Source organism: Nicotiana sylvestris, chromosome 3 (genome assembly GCF_000393655.2).
Source record: "Nicotiana sylvestris chromosome 3, ASM39365v2, whole genome shotgun sequence".
NCBI classification, from domain to species: domain Eukaryota; kingdom Viridiplantae; phylum Streptophyta; class Magnoliopsida; order Solanales; family Solanaceae; genus Nicotiana; species Nicotiana sylvestris.
In genome coordinates this window covers 115717974-115742194 of record NC_091059.1, presented here as the reverse complement: position 1 = coordinate 115742194, position 24221 = coordinate 115717974, and the positions used below count along the sequence as shown (strand labels likewise).

The following is a 24221-nucleotide window of genomic DNA, read 5'->3' as shown; positions in this document are numbered from 1 at the left end:
ATTCACCCGCACGCCTCAAACTGGAACCAACATAGCATATAACTGTGCAATCGACTAATTAATAGTAGACTCCCCCACTTGGCTCGAAGCCATAGACCAAAACATACACCGTAACTCATAACGCATATACTTTATTGCTGCCATAATACCAAATGTGAGATTAAACTCAATCCATCATAAGCTCGTGAAACATAGACCATCTGGTACTTTATATCTTCTACAAATCTCGCATTCACTCTCGTAGTAGTCAAGCCTACTCTCTTGAGCAACCCAAATTCAAATTGTAAAACATATATTTCCCTGGTAACAGAGATCTTCAAATAAATGACACAAGGGATTACGCAAACTTCATAACAATCCGCAAGAGATAACCCCACATGTTTTGCCTCAAACTAACATTTCTGTATACCTTACACCGTCATAAACATTGCGTAGTCACTTAAACTTCCTGAGTCTGAACTCAGACCGCAACAAGAAATTTACTCCACTCCCAACTAGGAAATATGGGAAGATTCTTCACACACCCATAACTCGGGGCTATACCTCAAATCAAGATGAAAACTGAGCACCTAATAGTCCTCCTATCCTCGAACAGACCCTTCTCGTCGCTTCCAAATCACATGAATACATCTCGTAGTCACATCACACTCATCACGTAACTATCCAGTCATCACCTCCCTTAATAGGGACACAATAGAACATATGGATCAAGAAACACACACTCACGAAATCAATAGCTGATGGCTCAAACTATAGGCAAAAATCCGGCCTCGAGTCCTCCAGACTAGCCCAACATCAACACACAGAGATCACATCTCGCCCCTCGATCAAGGAATCATATGCCATCGATGCATATCCAATACCGAGCGCTCATGCGTGCATATGAACACGTGGAAGGGATTCAAAGAGTTACTTTTCAAGCTGAATCAAGGAAGCACGATAAGAATTCAAGAATTTGAAATTTTTCCTAAAGGTTCTACAGCTTCTCGAGGATAAATATAGACGTCTCCATACCGATCCACGAGACTCTACTAAACATACTCATGACTCGTGAGACCTATGTAACCTAGGCTCTGATACCAACTTGTCACGACCCTAAACCCAGACCCGGTCATGATGGTGCCTCTCGTGAAGACAAGGCCAACCAACTAGACCCAATTCAATTTTTAAATAGTTAAACATTAATAAACAGTCTAAGCATGAGTAAATAAACCAAAGTCTAAGCAAAAGATTTTATAATGTGCGGAATACAGCCCAAACACAGCCCGATACCGGGGTGTCACAAGTCACGAGCATCTACTAGGGTCTAAATACAACTGAAAAGTCTGAAATGTACAAAATACAGACTAATGAAATAAAGTGGTAGAAAAGTAGTGTTGCGAACATTGGCAACTACCCTGCTAAACTCCGATGACTCTGCCTCCGGTCAGCCAACACCCGTTACCGGGTTCAGAAATACCTGAATCTGTACATAAGGTGCAGGGAGTAAAGTGAGTACTCCAAATCAATGAGTAATAATCATAACTAAAGTTTGAATGGTAAGAAATCACAAAAGTGCATCAACATGTTGTATAGAAGCGGTACAAAACCCGTAAAAAGCAATGAAGTTGCAAAATCTCTTAAAAACATCTTACCTCAGTTTAACTTCTTTGAAAATGACTTTTCAACAGTTACGCATATGAATGACAAACAATTAGTGCAGATAAGCACAGAAAATCCATCCCTCAGGCACAAATACACAATTAAACAGGTAAATGACATGCAAATAAGAAAGATAAGCACATAAGGTTCGCCCCTCGGGTACAGTGTCAACAATCCACCCCTCGGGTACAGTGTCAACAATCCACCCCTCGGGCAATATCTCAAAACAATACCAACCCCTCGACCAATCACATAGAACAGTATCATCCCCTCGGGCTATATCTCACATCATAATGGGTACCCACGCTCATTGGGGGTGTGCAGACTCTTGGAGGGGCCCCTTACATCCCAAGCGCAATATCAACCCACCTCGTGGCATCATAAACAGGCTCTCGGCCTCATATCAATATCAACAAGCCACCTCATGGCGTATATATCTTAGGCCCTCGGCCTTATAATCAAATCAGTGTATCATCACTGCGGCATACAACCCGACCCAGAAGATATCCTCACAATACAGGCCCTCGGCCTTACTCAGTCAAAAATCACATAAGCCTCTCGGGCAATAATAAAACAGTGTTTCTCAGCCCAAAACATCATTTAAATATCATTTTAGTATTAAAACTGAGTGAACATGTCTAAGTTTTGAAAAATAGTGGAAAATAACATGACTAAGTTCACGTATAAAGTCAAAACAGTGAGGCAATATCAACAAAAATCCCTGAAGGTTTCAAAGAGTTGGAACGAAGCCCAAATATGGCATTCATCCCAAATATGATGATAGCAAATAGATTTCAGTCAAATAAACGATAAAATCATCAATTGGGATGGACCAGGTCACAATCCCCAATAGTGCACGACCCCACGCTCATCATCAAGCGTGTGCCTCACCTCAATATAGCACTACGATGTGCAATCCAGGGTTTCAAACCCTTAGAACATCATTTACAATCATTACTCACCTCGATCCAGTCCAAACTTTAGCCCGCGATGCCTTGCCCGCACGAATCGACCTCCGGATGCTCCAAATCTAGCCACAATCAATACATATTCATTAAAATATGCAAAGGGAACAAATCCCACTCGAAAATATCCAATTTTACATCAAAATCCCGAAATTGCTCAAACCCCCCACCCCCACCCTGGGCCCACATCTCGGAATCCGATAAAATTAACGTAAATGGAATCCTCATCCTCACATGAGTTTATACATATCAAGAACATCAAAATCGGACCTCAAATGGCCCCTCAAAAGTCTCTTAATCTCAAGCCCTAATTACCCATTTTTGCTACAGATTTTTCCATGGATTTCAAGCTTACAATGATAGAATTCATCATAGAAACAAGTTTAGGGACCAAAAATCTTACCTCCATGAAATCCTCTTGAATTCCCTCTTCAATTAGCTCTCCGAAGCTTCAAAATCGCCAAACAGTGGAGGTACTTAGCCTCAAAATCACGGAATAGCCCATTTAAATCATTCTGCTCAGGCATAAATATTGTGGTTCGCGAACGCGGTCAAATCCTCGCGTTCGCGAAGCACAAAATTACTTTGACCAAATTTCCTTCACCGCGAACGCGTCCTACCATTCGCGAATGCGAAGACTTGGATCCCTAACCCTCCGCGAACGTGGAGCCTCCCTCGCGAATGCGAAGGCTAAAATCTCCACCTTACCAGATAACCCTTCGTGAATGCGCGGACCTACTCGCGAACGCGAAGGCCAAATGCCTGCAGTACTTAACAGAAATTTTTTTGCAACTTTGCAAAACGTGAAATGGTCCGGTTGACCACCCGAAACTCACCCGAGGCCCGAACATATTCCATAACCTCATTCAAACTTGTTTCAACCTTCGAAAAACCCAAAAAAACATCAAAACACCAAATTCGCATCGGATTCAAGCCTAAAAATTTCAAAACCTTCTAAATTACGCTTTCGATCAAAAAACCCAACCAAACCACGTCCGAATGACCTGAAATTTTTTACACACATCCCAAATGACACAACGGAACTACTGCAACTTCCATAAATCCATTCCAACCCCTATATCAAAATCTCACCTATCAACCGGAAAATGCCAAAACCTCAATTTCGCCAATTCAAGCCTAAACCTTCCACGAACTTCCAAAATGCATTCCGATCACGCTTCTAAGTCCCAAATCACCTAATGGAGCTAACCAAATCATAAAAATTCCAATCCGAGATCATATACAAACAAGTCAAATCTTTCAAATTTAAAGCTTTAATTGAGGACTGTTTCTTTCAAATTCATTCTGATTACCCTGAAAACCAAAACCAACGATTTACATAAGTTATGATACATCGCACAGGGCAGGTCACACTCGAGAACTGATGAGCAAAGTGTAAAAGCTCAAAACAATCGGTCGGGTCGTTAAATCAGAAATGCAAAAATTGCATGGACTAGACATTGGGTATCACAAGGCGTGGCGTGCTATTCAACGTGCTTCCGCTTTAATAAGAGGAACTCCTGAAGAGAATTATGAATTATTGTCTTCATACTTGTATATGATGAGAAGTAAAAACCTGGGAACATATACTAACATAAAGATAGATGACAACAACAGGTAAACAATCAAAAAAAAGTTTATTAGTCCGTTTTATAAAATTTAGGACATGTTGTCTTTAACCAGTTAACTTTTGAGCTTGTAACCTGAAGTTCAGGACTGGCTGTCCTTAACTTTTGAACTTGTAAGTCAAAGTTAAGGACTCATGTCCTTAACTTCTGTTAACCTTATTTTATACTGTATTTTCAGGTTTCTTTATATATTTTATGCATATGGATCATCAATATCTGGTTGGAATCATTGTAGACCAGTGATTGTTGTTGATGCAACTTTTTTGAATTCAAAATTTCGTGGTGTTTTAATGATTTCAGTTTCAAAGGATGCAAATAACCAAATTTTCCCACTAGCCTTTGGAATAGCAGAATCTGAAAATAACAATTCCTATGAGTGGTACTTTAGTCAGCTTCGCAATGCAATTGGGAGCTGTGAGAATTTAATTTTTTTATCAGACAGGCATCAAGCTATTGCATATGGCATTGCAAAGGTATATCATGAAAGCCATCATGGGATTTGTATCTATCATTTGGAGCAGAACCTAAAGCGAAGGAAAGTGAAAAGTGAGGTCATAAAACTTTTCCAAAGTTCTGCAAGAGTATACAGGCACAAATAATTTGATCTACACATGTCAGATATTGCAAAAGTAGATAAGAAGACTTATGACTACTTGATGGAAGAACCACCGAAAAGGTGGGCACGTTCTTGTAGTCCACGACGAAGATATGACATGCTCACAACAAACATAATTGAGTCAATGAATTCTGTCCTATTAGAAGCAAGGGAGCTACCTATATTAAGAATGATGGATTTCATTCAAGTGAAACTACAACGTTGGTTTTATGAAAGAAGAAGTGAAGTAGAAGGAACTTTTTATGATGCTTCTTGTTGGGTAGATGAGAAATTGAAGAAAAAGATAGATTTAGCATTTACTTTGAATGTAAGTATTATGTTCTATGTTTAGGTTATGATTTTAATATAATTTAACATAATGTACTAACTTATAATTTTTCAACATTGAAGGTCTTCCCTGTTGATTCATGGCGTTCTAGAGTTGAAGAAGAAGGAACAAGTGTCTTGGTGGACTTAAACAAAAGAACATGTGATTGTTTTCAGTTTCAATTTGAGGAATTACCATGCATACATGCAATTGCAGCTATCGAGAAGAGAAATATCAAGAAGTCCAACTTTTGCTCGCACTGGTACTTAAAGGAATCTTGGCTGAAAATATATGAAAGACAAATACATCCTGTAGGATATACTGGTTCTTGGATAGTACCAGAGAGTGTTAAGTCACAAATTGTTAAACCTCCAGATTTCAAAGTGCCACCAGGTAGAAGGCAGAAGAAAAGGCATATTCCAGCTACCGAGTCATCAAAAATAACATTCAAATGTGGTCGTTGCAGAAGAATTGGTCATAATAGAACAACTTGTATATATTCTCCGGCAGTCCATCTATTTTCAAGAAAGCATAGGGAATAGTAGATATATCCACTTATGTTTATCGACTCTTTTAAGTTTTTTCTATAAATTGGATTCATTTAGATTATTCTTATTTGAGCAGATGTCTGAATTTTCAAAATTTCTTTTTGCTTATGTTCTTTTTGTTTCTTTTGGTTCAAAGTTCAAAAGTAAGGACAGACAGTCCTTAAGTTTGACTTACAGGTTCAAAAGTTAAGGACAGACAGTCCTTATGTTTGACTTACAGGTTCAAAAGTTAAAGACATGCAGTCCTTAACTTTGAGTTCAAAGTTCAAAAGTTAAGGACTGTCTGTCCTTAACTTTGAGTTCAAAGTTCAAAAGTTAAGGGCTGTCTATCCTTAACTTTGACTTACAAGTTCAAAACTTAAAGACAGACAGTTGTGATGACCCAGCCAGTCGTCTCATGAGTTACCACTCTGTTTCCCCCATTTCTGCTTCTTATTACTTTGTTTATAGGTTCTATATGTGATCGGGTTGGTTGGCTCAGGTTCAGAGAGGTTTTGGTTAGGTTTGAGACACTTAGTCTCTTTTGAGGAAGCTTAAGTTGGAAAAGTCAGCCGGATGTTGACTTATGTGTTAAAGGGCTTGGATGAGAGTTCTGATGGTTTAGATAGCTTCGATAGGTGATTTGGGACTTAGGAGCGTGATCGAAATGTGTTTTGGAGGTCTGGAGTAGATTTAGGCTTGAATTGGCGAAATTGGAATTTTGGTGTTTTCCGGTTGATAGGTGAAATTTTGTTATAGGGGTCGGAATGGAATTCCGGAAGTTGAAGTAGTTTCGTTGTGTCATTTGGGATGTGTGTGCAAAATTTTAGTTCATTCAGGCATGGTTTGTTAGACTTTTTTATCAAAAGCGTAATTTAGAAGATTTTGAAATTCTTAGGCTTGAATCCAATGTTAATTTGGTATTTTGATGTTGTTTTGGGCATTCCAAAAATTGGAACAAGTTTGAATGGTGTTATGGGATATGTTGCCATGTGTGGTTGAGGTCCCGAGGGCCTTGGGTGAGTTTCGGGTGGTCAATCAGACCATTTCAAATTGTTGGAGATTGCAGAAAACTGCTGTTGAGTGTTGCAGAAAATTGACCTTCGCGTTTGCGAGTAGGCCCTCGCGTTCACGAAGGGTTAGCAGGTGAAGCTGGAGATTTAGCCTTCACATTCGTGAGGAAGGTTCCCCGTTCGCAAAGGGCTGGGGTTGTTGTGCATCGCGTTCGCAAGGTTATGCCGCATTCGCGTAGAGGAAGTTAAGCAGCTGGGTTCAGATTGATTTGTTCTTCACGTTCATGGAAGGGGAGTCGCGTTCGCAGTGAGTAAGGGAGCTAGGTCTTCGCGTTCACGAGCTGGGCATCACGATCGCGATGAAGGAAATTCTGGTCAAAGTCAGTTTGTGCTTCGCGAACTCGAGGCGTTGACCTCGTTCATGAAGAAGGATTTGGATGTCTGGGCAGAATGTTTAAATAGCCATTTGTCCACGATTTTGGGGCTATCTTCCTCCATTTTTGAGCGATTTTGGAGCTTTTTGAAGAGGATTGAAGAGGGATTCAAGGGGAAACACTTGGAGGTAAGATTTATGGACTTAATACTCGATCCTAATGTGAATTCTACATAATTAATCATGGAATTTAAGCCTAATATTGAAGAACTAGGGCTTGTAATTGGAGACCTAGAATTTGGGATTTGAGGGGTCGTTTGTGGTTGGATTTTGATGCTTTTAATATGAATTAACTCGGGGAGTGATAAGGAGTCTATTGATGTAATTTTTATCGGAATCCTAGACGTGGGCTCGGGGGTCGAGTTTGGTCAATTTTGGGATTTGTGTTGTAATTTGATTTCTTTCAAGTGGGCTTTGTTCCCTTAGCATATTTTGATGGTTTTGCACTGATTTTGGGTAGATTTGGAGCATCCAGAGGCCGATTCGAGTGGCAAAGGCATCGCGAGTTAGAGATTTGGACCGGATAGAGGTGAGTAATGATTATAAATGTTGTTCTGAGGGTATGAAACCCCGGATTGCATATCGTTGTACTATATTGAGATGACGCACATGCTAGATGACGAGCGTGGGGTCGTGCACCATTGGGGATTGTGACTTAGTCCACCTCGGATGACTGTTTTACCGTGTAATTGCTTGAAAACTATTTGCTATCATCATGCTTTGGGCTGAATGCCATATTTGGGCCTCATGCCAATTATTTGAACCCTTAAGAGATTTTTACTGATATTTCCTCATTGTTTTGACTTTATACTTGTACTCAATCATGCTATATTCTACTATTTTCATAACTCAGCCACGTTTACTCTGTTTTAACACATTAATGATTTTCTAAATGATAATTTGAGTTGAGCATCATTTTTTACTACTGCCCGAGTGGCTTATGAGATTTTGATTGAGTAAGGCCAAGGGCATGTGTTGTGAGGATACACTGATTTATGATTATGAGGCTGAGGGCCTGAGTTGTATGCCACGAGGTGGCTTGATATGAGGCCGAAAGCCTATTTGATTATGCCACGAGATGGCTTGATATTGTGCTTGGGCCGTAAGGGGCCCATCTCGGAGTCTGTACACCCCTAGTGAGCATGGTTACCCATTGTGATATGAGATATAGCCCGATGGGCTGGTGTTGTTCCATGATATTGCCCGAGGGGCGGATTTTTATGTGTTTATCTGTGTAGCTGCGTTTCATTTAATTGTTTAACTGTTAAAAAGGTATTTTAAAGAAGCTTCTTCTAAACTAAGTGTTTTTACATGTTTCCACTATTTCATTGTTTTACTGGTTTTTATACTTCTTCTTTATAGCCTGTTGATGTGCCTTTACGTGATTTCTTATCAGTCAGTATTCATTTATTATTATTACTCACTAAGTTGGAGTACTCACTTTACTCCCTGCACACCGTGTATAAATTCAGGCGCTTCAAAACCTTTAGGAAAAACTTCATATTCTTGAAATTCTTGTCGTGCGAATATGTTGATCCGAGTACTAAACTTTTGTTATTCTATTCTCTCACAGATGGTGAGGATACGCACTACCAGTCAGGATGGACGACCACCAGTACCACCAATTGTGGCCACTAGAGGCTGAGGACGTGGTCGTGGTCACGGTAAGGGTAGGGGTGTGGCCCGCACAGCAGCTAGGGCAGCACTTGCAGATCCACCAGCCGCCCCAGTTCAGGATCAGGTCCCAATTATGGACGCTCCAGCAGCACCAGCTGTGCCTATTGTGATTCCTGGTCTTCAGTAGGCTTTGGCTCAGATTTTATCAGTATGCACTGGCCTAGCTCGAGCGATCTCAATTACTATAGCCGCAGCTACTTCTCAGGTCAGGGGAGGCACTCAGACTCCCGCCGCTCGCACACTTGAGCAAGTTGTGCAGGGACTTCAGACATTGGGGGCACATCCATCCTAGCTGGTTGTAGCTGCTCAGGACTTTGTAGCTCATGTCATGCTAGAGGACGAGCAGCATAGGTTGGAAAGGTTTGGGAGACTTTAGCCTTTGACTTTCAGTGGTGTAGAGGGCGAGAATGCCTAGGGTTTCTTGGACAAGTGTCAGTGGATTCTTCGCACAACGGGTATTCTGGAGACCAGCGGGGTTGCTTTTACTACTTTTTAGTTTTCTAGAGCTGCTTTCAGTTGGTGGGAGGCATATGAGAGGAGTAGGCCTGTTGGTGCAGCACCCCTTACCTGCCAGCAGTTCTTTGTTCTCTTTATGGAGAAGTATGTGTCGTAGTCTCGCAGAGAGGAGCTACACAGGTAGTTTGAGTGGTTGCGTCAGGGAGAGATGAGTGTGATGTAGTATGAGATGAGGTTCTCTGAGTTATCTCATCATGATATTTGGTTGGTTCCGACAAATAGAGAAAGGATTAGGAGGTTTTTAGATGGCCTCACTTATCAGCTTCGTATTCTCATAACCAGGGAGAGGGTATCTGGTGCTACTTTTGAGGAGGTTGTAGACATTGCTCGTGAGATTGAGTCAGTTCGTCGCCAGGAGCGAGATAAGAGGGAGGCCTCGAGGATCTGGTACTTATGGTGGTGCTCATTCGAGAGGTTAGTTTCAGCACGGCAAAGGCCGTCCATTCAGGCATGCTTAGCCAGCTCGCCCAGGTTATCGTGGGGCATTATCGGGTCATGGTTCTCATCAGGGCCAGTCATCACTCAGTGCCCTTCCAGCTCAGAGTTCATCTCGTGCTCCATCAGTTCAAGGCTCTTCTATGCCAGGTGCATCTGCTAGTCATTCCGGTGCTAGGGGTTCCCTTCAGTCTCCGTCTCCAGCGCCCAGGAGTTGCTATGAGTGTGGAGAGATGGGTTATATGTGGATGTGGCTTGATATGAGGCTGAGAGCCTATTTGATTATGCCACAAGATGGCTTGATATTGTGCTTGGGCCGTAAGGGTCCCCTCTCAGAGTCTATACACCCCCAGTGAACGCGGGTACCCATTGTGATATGAGATATAGCCCGAGGGGCTGGTGTTGTTCCATAATATTGCCCGAGGGGCGGATTTTTATGTGTTTATCAGTGCTAGGTGCGTTTCATTTAATTGTTTAACTATTAAAAAGGAGTTTTAAAGAAGTTTCTTTTGAACTAAGTGTTTTTACATGTTTGCACTATTTCATTGTTTTACTGGTTTTTATACTGCTTATTTATAGCCTGTTGATATGCCTTTACGTGATTTCTTATCGCTCAGTCTTCATTTATTATTATTACTCACTGCGTTGGAGTACTCACTTTACTCTCTGCACCCCGTGTGCAGATTCAGGCGCTCCAGGTCCTGCTTGCGAGGGTTGAGAGCTTCCAGCAGACTTCGGAGATTCACTAGGTAGCTACTCGGCGTTCGTAGCCCAGTGCTTCTCCCTTTATCTTATTTTCTCCTATTTTAGCTATGTGATAGTTGTGTAGACTCTTTCTGACTTGTAGTTTTTATGATAGATGCTCATGACTGGTGATACCCCGATGTCGGGCTATATCTATTTCGCATACTGTAGTATTCACCTTATTTTAGGATTATTATTGTTATGATTAAGACTTAATTTGTACTATTTAATTGCTTAAAGTGAATTGGGAGTGTGTCGGCTGGCCTTGTCTTCACGAGAGGCGCCATCACGACTGGGTCCGGGTTTAGGGTCGTGACAGCAGTCCTTAACTTTGAGTTTCAAGTTCAAAAGTTAAGGACATGCAGTCCTTAACTTTGACTTACAAGTTGAAAAGTTAAGGACACTTGGTCCTTAACTTACAGTTCCAAGTACAAAAAATAAGGACACTTAGTCCTGAAGTTTGAGTTCCAAGTTCAAAAGTTATGGATTCAATTTCAAAAGTTGAGGACACATGGTCCTGAACTTAGACTTTCAAGTTCAAAAGTTAAGAACACTTGGTCCTGAAGTTTGAGTTTTAAGTTCAAAAGTTAAGGACACTTGGACCTGAAGTTTCAGTTTCAAGTTCAAAAGTTAAGGACACATGCTCCTGAACTTTGACTTATAAGTTCAAAAGTTAAGGACACTTGGTCCTTAACTTTGAATTTGAAGTTCAATTACACTTGGTCCTGAACTAATACTAACAAGCTTAATGGACAAATCAATATTGACAGAAACAAAGAAATTAATAACATGATGCCTTCAGATTACTTCTGAAATTGTAATTTTGCATAGTTGTGACAAAAAATTATGCTATGCAAATAAAATAAAAGTGTCTTTTGAGGAATTTACAAGATATTTCAGAATTCATACGGATTCTTTACAGCAATTTTATACAAAAAATTAACCACAACTAACTTTCTTTACAACTAAACTACAGCTCCTTCGGACAGCAAGTTTCATTTTCACTATCATAGTCGTCGCCAACATCTTCTGGTAGTGTATCATAACCAGAATTTCTTTTCCACTCTCCATGTGCATAAAGATTTGCTGCAAGTTCTTTTCTAAAGTCGTTTATGTCTTCAGGTTGGAATTTCTTCACATCTTTTCCCATCATCAACAACTCCACATACTTGATTAAGAATGTACCACAATCAGTCCTAAGAAAAATGTAAGATATGGAGTCAATTAAAAAATAAATCTAAAGTACATATAACTTATAAACAAATAACAACATGTACGATCCAGTTTGGTGTGGTGATCTTTGCCACTGAATATCAAATTTGTTGAATGCATTTCCAAAAGACTTGTGATGTTTCTCAAACTGTGAGAACTTTAGCCAGTGGGGGATCATGCATGCATACATTTCAATGTAATTCATTCCTACCTCATATGGCTCACTATATATAGAATCGTACACATCAATCTTTTTCTTATTCAAGTCCAATACCCCCAAAAGAAAATGTGTCACAGCATTATCATCTTCTAAAGGAAGCCGACATGGAAAAAAGATTTTGTCAACCTCTGTCCAAGCAATTCCACATCTATGACTGTCACCCAATACATATGGTGTCAGAAACAATTGATTATCACCACACCAAAAACATCTACAGTATCTTCATTGAAATCCTTATACACAAGCATCATATAGTTATCAAAAAGTATATCTGTAGTTGTGCAACAAAAAGGATGATCGCGAGAGTGGTAGCATTCCTTCTTTCTCGGATAATATAGTGCAATGTCAATATGCTTCATAAAAAGGCAAAAAATAAAACAAATCCATCAGTCATAAAATAATTAAAAAATGATAAATTAAGAATAAAGAAAATAAATGCCTTGCGAATTATCAAACCTTATCATCAAGTACAAAGCTACTATCTGAAAGCTCAAGGAAGAACATTTTTCTACTAATTTTTTGATGATACAATTTGTATGAATTCTTTCTCACACCATTATCATCAGCATATATATCAGTTTGTCCCCTGAAAATTTTGAAAATATCAAAGTTAGAAGTTAGTCTTTAACTTAGACTTTCAAGTTGAAAAGCTAAGAACACTTGGTCCTGAAGTTTGAGTTTCAAGTTCAAAAGTTAAGGACACTTGGTCCTGAAGTTTGAGTTTCAAGTTCAAAAGTTAAGGACACATGGTCCTGAACTTAGACTTACAAGTTCAAAAGTTCATGACATTTTGTCCTTAACTTAGACTAACAAGTATAAAAGTTAAGGACATGCAGTCTTTAACTTATAGTTCCAACTTCAAAAGTTGAGGACACTTGGTCCTGAAGTTTGAGTTTCAATTTGAAATGTTAAGGACACTTGGTCCTGAACTTCAAGTTTCAAGTTCACACATGGTCCAGAACTTAGACTTTCAACTTAAAAAGTTGAGGACACTTGGTCCTGAACTTAGACTTACAAGTTCAAAAGTTAAGGACACATGGTCCTGAACTTTGACTTACAAGTTCAAAAGTTCAGGGCACTTAGTCCTGAACTTCGAATTCCAAGATGAAAAGTTAAGGACACTTGGTTTTTAACTTTGATTTCCAAATTCAAAAGTTTAGGACACTTAACTTTAGGAATTTAAATATCAATATACTTAGTCCTAAATTTAAAATTACAAGGTAAGGACACGAATTTAAGAAATTAACAAATAATGAAATACATTTAGGGACTTACGCTTTTTTGCGACCTTTCATTTTCTCCTTGCCCAACCACACAATGAATTTATTCAATAATTTTGCATCATCTTTGGCATAATGAAAAATACATGTACAAGTATATTTTGATTTTATCCAGCCCGTTTTCTTTGGAGTATTTTCATTGTGTGCCATCGATGTTCCTATTTTTCTTTCCTATTCAAAAGGAGATTTCAACTGCCAACTAAGCTTCTTATTTCTTTTACCTTGACCAAGTTCTTCTTCAATATTTCCGTCAACCTCCATAGACAAACCCTCATCAATGCTCATTTGTGTACTTGTAGGAGTAGGAGTAAGAATAGAAAATGATGGACCATCATAACCAATACTATCTCTCTTCCTTTTCCTAGTATATTGGTTAAGATCTTCATCTTTGTCTGCAGACAACACTATATATATATGCTGCAAGTCATCAAATGAAGAGACAAAAACTAAGAACATTATTTTTGAAATGTACTGGCATTTTCCATTATGAATATAATATTTAGGACACAATCAATACATGTCTTGTTCACATTGCCTTCTTGTATTTTTTCAACAGACAATTGAGCTAATATATTGGTTGCATTTTCTTTATCTTCCAACTGCACATTTTCTTTATCTTGCAATTGTTCTCCATGTTCTTCAATTGCAAGTTCACAAGATTCTGCAAAATATTTACAAGAGCTAACACAATTAGTACTTGTTACTAATCTTTGATTAAAATAAATATGTATAAAATTAAAAAAAAATACTGTCTAACCGTTTGCAACTGTCAAGATCATCGCAGTTAAATAATTATCTTCATTAGCATTTTCTTGGCTTCCAATATTGTCAGTAAGAGAGTGAGGTGTAGAGAGATCACATGTTCCATCTATGCATTCGGAAACAATCTTACTTATACTTGTTCCTTGGGTATTTTCTAAGTCTTGAGATTGTACTCCACTTTTGTCTTGATACTCCACTCCATCTTCTTCCCTTGCAGCTTTGAAAGATTCTGTAACATTTATAATTAATACACATTCTAATAGTTGACTAAAACTAACATTCAACATATCATGAAAATTTCATCTAACCTTGATTGGCATAATTTTGAACTCGAAATTTCTCTTTATATGAGAGAGGTGTAGACATATCATATGTTCCTTCTAAACATTTGCATACAATCTCACTGACACTTGTTCCCAATGGACTTTCAAAATCCTGAGATTGCACTCCACATTTACAAATTTTTTTTGTTACTCCTGTCTCTTTTGGATTTTTTTGGTCTTGACATTCTACTACATCTTGAACTTCCACTCCATCAACAGATTCTACATATATTTGTAATCACAAAAAAATTTATATGTATTACACTATTGAATATAAATTTCAATGACAAAAAATTCAAAATCTATATCTAACCTTTCCAATTTCAGTACCAATATCAGTTTCATCATCTAGATGTGCATCTCTATAATCGCTTTCATACTAAACTTTTGCATGCACATCTGTATCATCAGATTCATCACCACCTGCATCTTTGTTAATTGTAATAGTAGGTTCTGTACCATCACAATGATCATCAACTCCATCTTTAGTAATTGGAACACTAGATTCTCTCTCTATGTTCCTTTCATCAGGTTTCACAAAAATCTTCAACAAAGTATCAATATTTGATCCTAGACTTTTCTTTAAATCTTGTGAAAGAAACTAAGTTAGAAAGTTAAGGACATGTAGTCCTAAACTTCAAGTTACAAGTAAAAACGTTAAGGACAAGCAATCCTTAACTTAGAGTAACAAGTTCAAAAGTTAAGGACACTTGGTCCTAAACTTCAAGTTTCAAATTGAAAAGTTAAAGACAGATTGTCCTTAACTTAGACTTACAAGTAAAAACGTTTAGGACACAAGGTCCTGAACTTAGACTAACTGAAATTAATGATATTACCTTGATATCATTTTGAATCTTTTTTCTGATACAACTATTTTCTGATTTATTCTAGTAACTTCAGCATGCAGATCCTTTTTAAACTTCTCTGATAATTTCTGAATCAAAAACCATAAAAACAAAAAAGTCTCTTAAGCAAAAAATAATCAAATAAAAAACAAATGCTATTCAAAGACAGAAAACCTATTTTAACAATTTCCTTAAACATGGCTTCATCAAATTGTATGGAAGAAGGCATTGAGCTTTGATCTTGAGAAATTGGCTCATGCACACTAACATGCTCTATATCTTCTTCAATAGGAATAAATGGTACCACCTCGATCAACTTATACACCTATTATATAACCAAAAAAAACATAAGTTTTCAGAACTAAAACAAATAAACAAAAAAATAGCTAGTAATTAGATTAACTTACATTTCATTATGGAAGTATTTTTTACACAGAGAATCATATTGTGGAGATTTTATTTCTGAATAACATAACATCTGAGGAAACCCACATTCTCGGAAGTTCACAAATTATTTTTCCTGGAAAATAGGCAATACTTCCATAATCCAAACACAAAAAGTAAAAGCAAAGCCAAGTATAGTGTAGTTATCCTTGTCTTTATCTTTATCTTTCTCTTTCTCTTTCTCTTTCTCATTCTCATTCTCATTGGGCTTCAAACAACTCTTTAATGATTTTAACAACGTTTCATAACAAAGAGAGCCCCAGTTGAAAGATGAGCAGAGTTCATCATCATCTACAATTTTCATTATCTGCTCGGACACATTCCTATTCTTCCGCTTCTCCATCAAAACAGATTCAACAAAATAAATTGTTGCCAACTTCACAGCATCATCATTGCTGCCTACACATGATGCAGTTATACCATTTGTGTGACTAGTAATAAAATTAAATAAATCACCCAACTCAACTCTATCCTTTCCAAGGAAATAGACTTTCGAAAGCCTATTCTCTTTTTCATGCAAACCTTTGATGTCTAGTGAAGAATAACACTTCAAACCAGTAATTATATGAAATGCTTCGCGTGTAAACTTAATTTCATGGTAAAAACCTTGTCATCGAATCAGGGTCATTATCTACAATTTCTGAAAGTAATACACAGTGAATAAGTTTACCACAGAACTTCACACTTTGTAATCGGAAAAAGTTTCCGAAAATACCATCTCTCAACTTCTTCCACTGCTTGTTCGACAAAAAACTTTTGATTGTTTCCTTATACTGTAAATCTCCTTTCCAGTAGCTCATTAAATTACGCCAAATATCAAAGTCAAACACACGATCTCCTTCCATTATCACACTACAAAGAAGGAAAAAGATCATAAAAGATTAGGACTTACAATTACAAGTTGAAAAGTTTGGGGCACTTGGTCCTAAACTTCAAGTTTCAAGTTCAAAAGTTAAGGACAATAGGTTCTGAACTTCAACTTTCAAGTTCAAAAGTTAAGGACACTTGGTCCTTAACTTCAAGTTATAATTTAAAAAGTTAAGAACAGGCAGTCCTTAACTTATAGTTTCAAGTTGAAAAGTTAAGGACACTTGGTCATGAACTTCAAGTTTCAAGTTCAAAAGTAAAGGACACTTGATCTTTAACTTTGAATTCCAAGTTCAAAAGTTAAGGACACTTAGTCCCGAACTTTGACTTACAAGTTCAAAAGTTAAGGACATTTGGTCCTTAACTTAGAGTTATAAGTTAAAAAGTTAAGAACATGCAATCTTTAACTTATAGTTTCAAGTTGAAAAGTTAAGGACACTTGGTCCTGAACTTCAAGTTTCAAGTTCCAAAGTTAAGGACACTTGGTCCTGAACTTCAAGTTTCATGTTCAAAAGTTAAGGACACTCAGTTCTTAACTTTGAGTTCCAAATTCAAAAGTTAATGACACTTGGTCCTTAATTTTTATGAACACAGTTAACTAAAAATTCATAAACATAGTTAACTTATGAATTCGTACGACTATTTTTATGAAATGTCCTTACATAATCAAATATATTGATTGAACCACAAACACATTTCAATACCAAAAATTTCTGAATAACTTCCTCACAAAAATCCGCTACTTATTTGACACTGAACCAACTTATAATCATTATTTTTGAAACTTCACACATAGTTGATACAGCATTGATCGCGATTAAACATATACAAAAACAAAAATGCATAAAAGCAAAAAAAAAATACCAGTTCGATCGTTCAATGCAGAGAAGATGACAGAGAATATGACAAAGGAGAAAGATTAAGTGCAGCTGGTTTGCATGCGAGGACGATACAGATACTGAGGAGCACGCGAAACTTCCCTCTGAAATTTTCGCTCTCAAATTTTCCCTCTGAAGGTCTGAACGAATAAAACATGGGAATGGGAATATAAGAATTGAAGAAAGGGTAAAAATATCCTTTCAAAGCAATTTTAATGGACTAGTGGCTATTTTTGCTCAGCATTAAAATTAGTGTCACGAAACAAAAATCGATCCGGTCGTGATGGCGCCTATCGTGAAACTAGGCCAGCCGACACAACTCTCGAATCAACCATTTTCCAATAAAAGTTGTTTTTATACTATTTATAAACCAATAATCTCATATTAAAACTCAAAAGAAAAGTGCGGAATAATTACACAAGCCCGACATCGGGGTGTCACTAGTCATGAGTGTCACACCTCCTTTTTTACCTACACCCCGGGAGGGAGAGTATAAGGGAGTTTTTCCAACTTAAAGTGACAATCGAAACGGGATTATTTTATTTAAAATCAGAGTCGCCACTTGGGATAATTTATGGTGTCCCAAGTCACCGGTTCAAATCCCGAATCGAGGAAAAGGTTGACTCTGTATTACAGTCCGCGAACCAGAAATTCGGGTAAGGAATTCTGTTAACCCGAGAGAAGGTGTTAGGCATTCCCGAATTCTGTAGTTCTAGCACGGTCGTTCAACTGTTATATTCAGCTTAATTATCTGATTTTAAACAATTATGAACCTATGTGCAAATTTTAACTTATTAACCGCTTTTATTCATTTTTAATAGAGATTGAACGCCGTTTAAAATGTACCTTTGGATCGCGCCACATGAAATGCACCCGCAATTTGGAACACATTTTATTCAACGTTTAGGATTTGGATTTAGGTCACATGAAATGCGCACCCGAGTTCAGGAAGATAATATTATTAAACTAACGCGCCTAAAGCAGCTTCGCGTTGCAACTTTGCGAGGGCCATTGAAATTTGCTAAATGGCACGCCTCGAATTCTAAGAATTTTAGAAGAAATAATTAAGCGAGAGCCACGCAATTGTCATTTTTGTTCGGCATGGTGCCCCACAGTTCTAATTTTAAAGGGTATTCAAACTAGATTTAGGGGGCCATAAACTATTTTATTGTCTAATACGGCGTACCTCCAATCTACTTTGTGACAGTATAGCTTAATTAAAGAAAAAGCCTAATGGAATTCAAAAGGGTGTTTTGTGTTAAAGCTTAAACCCAAAAAGCGGAATAAGTAAACAAAGGGTCCTTTTCTTTTAGAACTGAACCCAAGAACTTGCGGTGACAAATGAACCATTGATTTCAAAAATGATTTGGGCCAAACCTCGATAGTAGGCCCAATTCGTAAACATTGCAGCGGAAAAACAGAGACTCGGGATCGAATCCTTGTGAGTCTGTATCAACTCAAATAGAAGTCAGGTTCCCCATTATCATGCCAATTCAAAATATTCATCGATTCATACCACACTGGACACATTGAGATTGATTTATCAAAAAAAGAAACTTGTGTTTTTATTTTCCAAAACGGTCAGACCCCCCAACTATCATATACCAGCCACTTACATGATTTCTGATTCAACCAATTGTCCAATTAACAATTGCAAAATTAGTTTTCACATATTTCAGCATGACTCTCAACTTTAACATCAGAACGGATCATACTTGCGCTTTAATTTCTAAGCTAACTTTCACAAATAAACACAAGGAATTCAAACTTATACAAACCATTTAAATGGTACTTCTAATTAAGCATAACAATGCAAATCCAAATTGCAGAATAGACAATACTTCATCATAACAGCCCCTAACTGTGAGCTACAGAAAACCACATGGCATACTCAAGCAATCTGCAGCATGTTTAACAGTCCATTCACACATGAACTTCCATTTACAATTACAGAGCCAAAAATCCAAGCATTCATTCCAAATGACCAAACAACCCTAAACCATTGAGCATGAAATAGCAGAATAACATATTTGAAAGAGAAATACTTAATTATTTCAGAACATGGGAAATTAAGGACATAAAACAGCAGGAGCTAATAGAAGCTCAACACTAACCAATGCTTCTGTTCAAATTCCAACTCAAATTCAGTCTGGTTCTAACTTGTAGCACCTCATTGTTAACAACAGTATGAGTAAATACCTGGAAATTGATAGAGGAAACAAAGATGAAGAAGCAGTGGATACAGCCGAGCAAAGACAGCAGAAATCAGCAGGAAAAAGCAATAGAACAGTGATTCCCAGAAAAAACCAGCTCAATTCCAGAAAATAATGTGCAATAATAACAAGATCAACCAGATCTTCAGGCCAGACTCGTAAACCAACCAAAATCAAACCCTTTCAGTCACCATATGAATTAGAAAATTTCTTAGGGCTTGAAAACTTCCGAAATCACAAAGAGACGGAGAAATTTCAATGGAACAGTAAAGCTTTAGCCGTTTGCTCTTCTGTATTTTTCTATCTCTGGAAATTCTGCCTTGAATGGCAAGGAAAAGATGCCTTTATAGGTAAGCAAATAGGGCAGACCCAAGGAGATATTTTCTGCCATTCAGTCTTTTTTTAATTTTACTTTTTGCTAACTAATCATTACCTGATTTTCCCTTGTTGCTGAATTACCCTTAACGTGATTAACCAATTACCAAAACAGCCCCCACCCCAGCTTCCTAGAAGCTTCCCCTTCTTGTTACAAAAGATTCCCCTTCCCCCATTTCCTAAACTGCCCCCGAATGCCCTGTTAATTTACTCTAGGAAACCAACTGGGTCATACTGGCCCGATATTTAAACCAAAATTTGTGCTAAATTCTGACCCAATGACCCAAATCAACCCCATTGGGGTGAGGTCTGCAATGGATTCAAAGCCCAAACTAAATCAAATCAGTCAACAAACAAAAAGGCAAACACTTAAAAGATTTCGATAATTCAAACCTACACTAGTCAACTGATTATTATACGCAAATAAGAAAGAAATTAGCCAAGTTATTAAAATAACCCTAATTTAACTAGGTGACCAAACGAGATATGAAGTTAGACCTTTAAACGGGCTGATAACACAACTAAGGAAACAGAGAACAACTTTCACGAAGAAGAGAAGGACAATGAACAGAAGACCAATTCAAACTCGAAAGATTAATCGAGTTTCAGCCAGACTAGACTAAGCTAAAGAAAAGGAGAAGGAAGAAGAGAACAAGACAACAAAAAAGGTAGAGAAGGCAAGAAAAGAAAGGAGCTTACCAATTCAGACTCGAAATCCATCGGAGACAAAATCCCTAACAAAGCTAAGGTCAATCGTTTGAATCCGAACTTCAAGACTCGAAGAAGAGTGCCTTAGGACCATGCATGTACCAGGTCCGATAAAAAAAATGATTTCTGAACTTCAGGGGTCGATCTCAGATTTTGAATTCGAGCAGCTCCGGCAAGGTTCGAGGGAAACGTAGTAAGGATTTGGCATGAAGGGGTCGTGGTGGCTATGTGGTGTTAATTTGGGGTTGATTGGAGGCGTTAGGGTTTTGGTCATTCCTTTTGATTCAAGATTCGATAGGCTGGGTTAGGATTTGAGGGTGGGGATTTGGAGACCTGGAAAGAGAAGGAGGAAGGGAATCTATGGTGTTAATCTGACAGCGATTGGACCGACGCCGCTAGCGGAGAAGATTTCCGGCGGGCGGTTCAGGGCGGAGGCGACGAGGGATTTTCTGGGGTGTGTTGGGACGATGAGAGACGAGGCGGGGTAGGGGGTGAGTTTGGGGTTCGTTGGGACTAGGTTCAGACATATTAATTGCATTATGAGAAACCATTTTGGCCGTTGGATACTGGGAGATGAATGGCCAGGATCAACCGAGCTTAAAAGGACTCAAAACGACGCCGTTTAGACTAAGTGGGGAATTGGGTCGGGGCCTGAATGGGCTGGTTTGGGACGGGTTAAAGGGAAATGGGATTGGACTTTGGAAATTTTCAGTGATTCGGCCCAAAGTGTGAAATCCCTTTCATTTTTATTCAAGATCAACTTAATTCAAAACCCCCTTTTTCTCTTTTTCCTTTTTCTCCCTTTTTTCGAAAATTAATTAAAATCAGAATTAATTCCTAGAACTAAACAAAAACTAATTAAATCTAAAATGATAATTGACACAATTAATTAAAAACAAATTAACGAAAGAAAGCAACTCAAAATCAGAGTTAAAATTAAAAGTGCAAATTAAACTATTTTTGTGATTTTTCCATTTTATGCAACGACTAATTTTCTAATTAATCCTAAAATGTAAAATTAAACCTAAATTCCAATGCAACATATTTTTTTGTATTTTTTCACTAATTAAAATGCACCAACAAAAATGCAAACAATTAACAGAAAATGCTACGAAAATCCACAAAAATTGCAAATAATGAAAAGAGATTATTTTGTTTTGAATTTATGGGAGTAATTCATATAGGGCAAAAATCACGTGCTCACAATGAGCATCTACCAAGGTCTGAATACAATAAGAGTCTAAAAATGTACTGAATACAGTAATGAAAAAAAATGAGGAAGGAAAGCAGTGTTGCGAACGTCGTGCAGCCACCTTGCTAACTCCGATGACTCCGCCTCCAGCAATCAACACCCGCTACCGGGTTCCGAAATACCTGAATCTGCACATGAGGTGCAGAGAGTAATGTGAGTACTCCAACCCAGTAAGTAATAAGAGTAAATAAAGACTGAGCAGTAGGAAATTAAAAGTGCAAATTAAACTATTTTTGTGATTTTTCCATTTTATGCAACGACTAATTTTCTAATTAATCCTAAAATGTAAAATTAAACCTAAATTCCAATGCAACATATTTTTTTGTATTTTTTCACTAATTAAAATGCACCAACAAAAATGCAAACAATTAACAGAAAATGCTACGAAAATCCACAAAAATTGCAAATAATGAAAAGAGATTATTTTGTTTTGAATTTATGGGAGTAATTCATATAGGGCAAAAATCACGTGCTCACAATGAGCATCTACCAAGGTCTGAATACAATAAGAGTCTAAAAATGTACTGAATACAGTAATGAAAAAAAATGAGGAAGGAAAGCAGTGTTGCGAACGTCGTGCAGCCACCTTGCTAACTCCGATGACTCCGCCTCCAGCAATCAACACCCGCTACCGGGTTTCGAAATACCTGAATCTGCACGTGAGGTGCAGAGAGTAATGTGAGTACTCCAACCCAATAAGTAATAAGAGTAAATAAAGACTGAGCAGTAGGAAACGGTGAATCCAGATTTATGATAAACTCAATAAGCACAACGGGCTTTCAAATCAGAATACGAGTCAATTGTCTCATTTAAAAATTCAGCTTTTGGGTAAAAATCATTTGAAATTGCTTTCCAACAGTTTTAGTAGGGATTCAATACCATTTATAACAAAAGATATGAAAACCACAATCGGCCCCTCAGGCAAAACATAGTTCGTAAACAGCCCCTCGGGCAAAACAGAAATCATAAACACCTCATAACATAAAAATCTTAGTGGAAATAACAAATCCAAATCAGCGATTAAATACCGAATATCTCATAAAAACTCCAGCTTAAATGAAAGTTATTTAAAAATATTTGTTCAATATTTTCAACAGAGGCTCAGTATAAAGAGGAGTGAAAACAGTAATTACATAAAAACAAGCCCCTCGGGCAAAACATCACTCATATATGTATACAGCCCCTCGGGCAAAACATCACTCATCTATGTATATAGCCCCTTAGGCAAGCCTCTCAGTCACTCGAGACTCAACTCTCATCAGTCAGCGCTCACACTTAGCACTCATACTCAGCACTCATACTCAATAAGTACCATATAGTAACCATTGCGGCGTGCAGCCCGATCCAACCTATCGTTGCGGTGTGCAACCCGATCCATATACATATCGCTGCGGCGTACAGCCCGATCCATATACATATATATATTGTTGCGGCGTGCAGCCCGATCCATAGATATATAATCCTCACAACCAAGCCCTCGGCCTCTCTCAGTCATTAACCTCACAATCAGACCATCAGTCTATATCAGTCAGCAACCCCACAATCAGACCCTCGGTCAATCTCAGTCATCAACCTCACGATCACTCGGACCATCAGTAAAACAAGGTACTCAGCCCAAACAGTTTTCACATTTTAAGAAGTAAAGTGATAAAACCAAATTTAAACAATAAACAGGTAAAACATGACTGAGAATATGCTTTCAAAACAAATAGGGTGAAGAAAAATAGTAAAAATGCCCCTAAGGGTCTCAACAGGTCGGCACAAGATCCCAAACATGGCATACAACCCAAAATATAATATTGATCTTTAAAATATGGAATATTAAAAGATATCAAATCAATTACGCGACTTAACAGTCGTACGGGATAGACCAAGTCACAATCCCCAATGGTGCACGACTCCATCCTCGTCATCTAGCGTGTGTGTCACCTCAAAGTAGCATAACAATGTGAAATCTGGGGTTTCAAACCTTCAGGACAGCATTTACAATCATTACTTACCTCGATCCGGTCTAAACTCTAGCCCGTGATGCCTTTGCCCTCACGAATCAACTTCCGAATGCTCCAAATCTAGCCACAATCAGGACATAATCATTAAAACATGCTAAGGGAATAAAGCCCACTCAAAAATATCCAATTTACATCAAAATCCTGAAATTGCTCAAACCCGACCACTGGGCCCACGTCTCAAAATCTGATAAAATTAACATCAATAGAATCCCCATCCTCCCACGAGTCCATACATATCAAGATCATCAAAATCGGACCTCAAATGGCCCCTTAAATCCCCAATTTCAAGCCCTAATTTTCCCAACTCTTTCTCTAATTTTTCCCACAAATT

General features: G+C 38.0%; 2 protein-coding genes across 2 annotated transcripts; one reads left to right on the top strand and one right to left on the bottom strand.

Annotated features, from left to right (window-relative positions):
• The first annotated feature begins 4845 nt into the window (after nucleotides 1-4845).
• Nucleotides 4846-5699, top strand: LOC138887880 (uncharacterized). The gene is made up of 2 exons (XM_070169670.1): nucleotides 4846-5157; nucleotides 5241-5699. Exons 1-2 carry the CDS (start codon nucleotides 4846-4848, stop codon nucleotides 5697-5699), a joined length of 771 nt encoding a protein of 256 aa, XP_070025771.1.
• Nucleotides 5700-11472: 5773 nt separating this feature from the next.
• LOC138887879 (uncharacterized) lies at nucleotides 11473-16433 on the bottom strand. The gene is made up of 14 exons (XM_070169669.1): nucleotides 16259-16433; nucleotides 15683-16119; nucleotides 15329-15469; nucleotides 15136-15233; nucleotides 14723-14820; nucleotides 14285-14521; nucleotides 13972-14205; nucleotides 13745-13875; nucleotides 13436-13631; nucleotides 13210-13279; nucleotides 12391-12520; nucleotides 12175-12287; nucleotides 11780-12088; nucleotides 11473-11698 (listed from the first exon to the last, which is right to left on the bottom strand). The coding sequence occupies exons 1-14, from the start codon at nucleotides 16431-16433 to the stop codon at nucleotides 11473-11475; spliced, it is 2595 nt and encodes an 864-aa protein (XP_070025770.1).
• Between the last annotated feature and the right edge of the window lie 7788 nt (nucleotides 16434-24221).

Excerpts from the sequence above, each read along its gene's own strand:
- LOC138887880 (XM_070169670.1), top strand. The coding sequence starts at position 4,846 with ATGTCAGATATTGCAAAAGTAGATAAGAAGACTTATGACTACTTGATG. Across the intron at positions 5,158-5,240 it reads ATTTAGCATTTACTTTGAAT|GTCTTCCCTGTTGATTCATG; the intron begins GTAAGTATTATG and ends TCAACATTGAAG.
- LOC138887879 (XM_070169669.1), bottom strand. The coding sequence starts at position 16,433 with ATGGAAGGAGATCGTGTGTTTGACTTTGATATTTGGCGTAATTTAATG. Across the intron at positions 13,876-13,971 it reads GATCTTGACAGTTGCAAACG|AATCTTGTGAACTTGCAATT; the intron begins GTTAGACAGTAT and ends AATATTTTGCAG. Across the intron at positions 12,089-12,174 it reads GATAACTATATGATGCTTGT|TCATAGATGTGGAATTGCTT; the intron begins GTATAAGGATTT and ends ATTGGGTGACAG.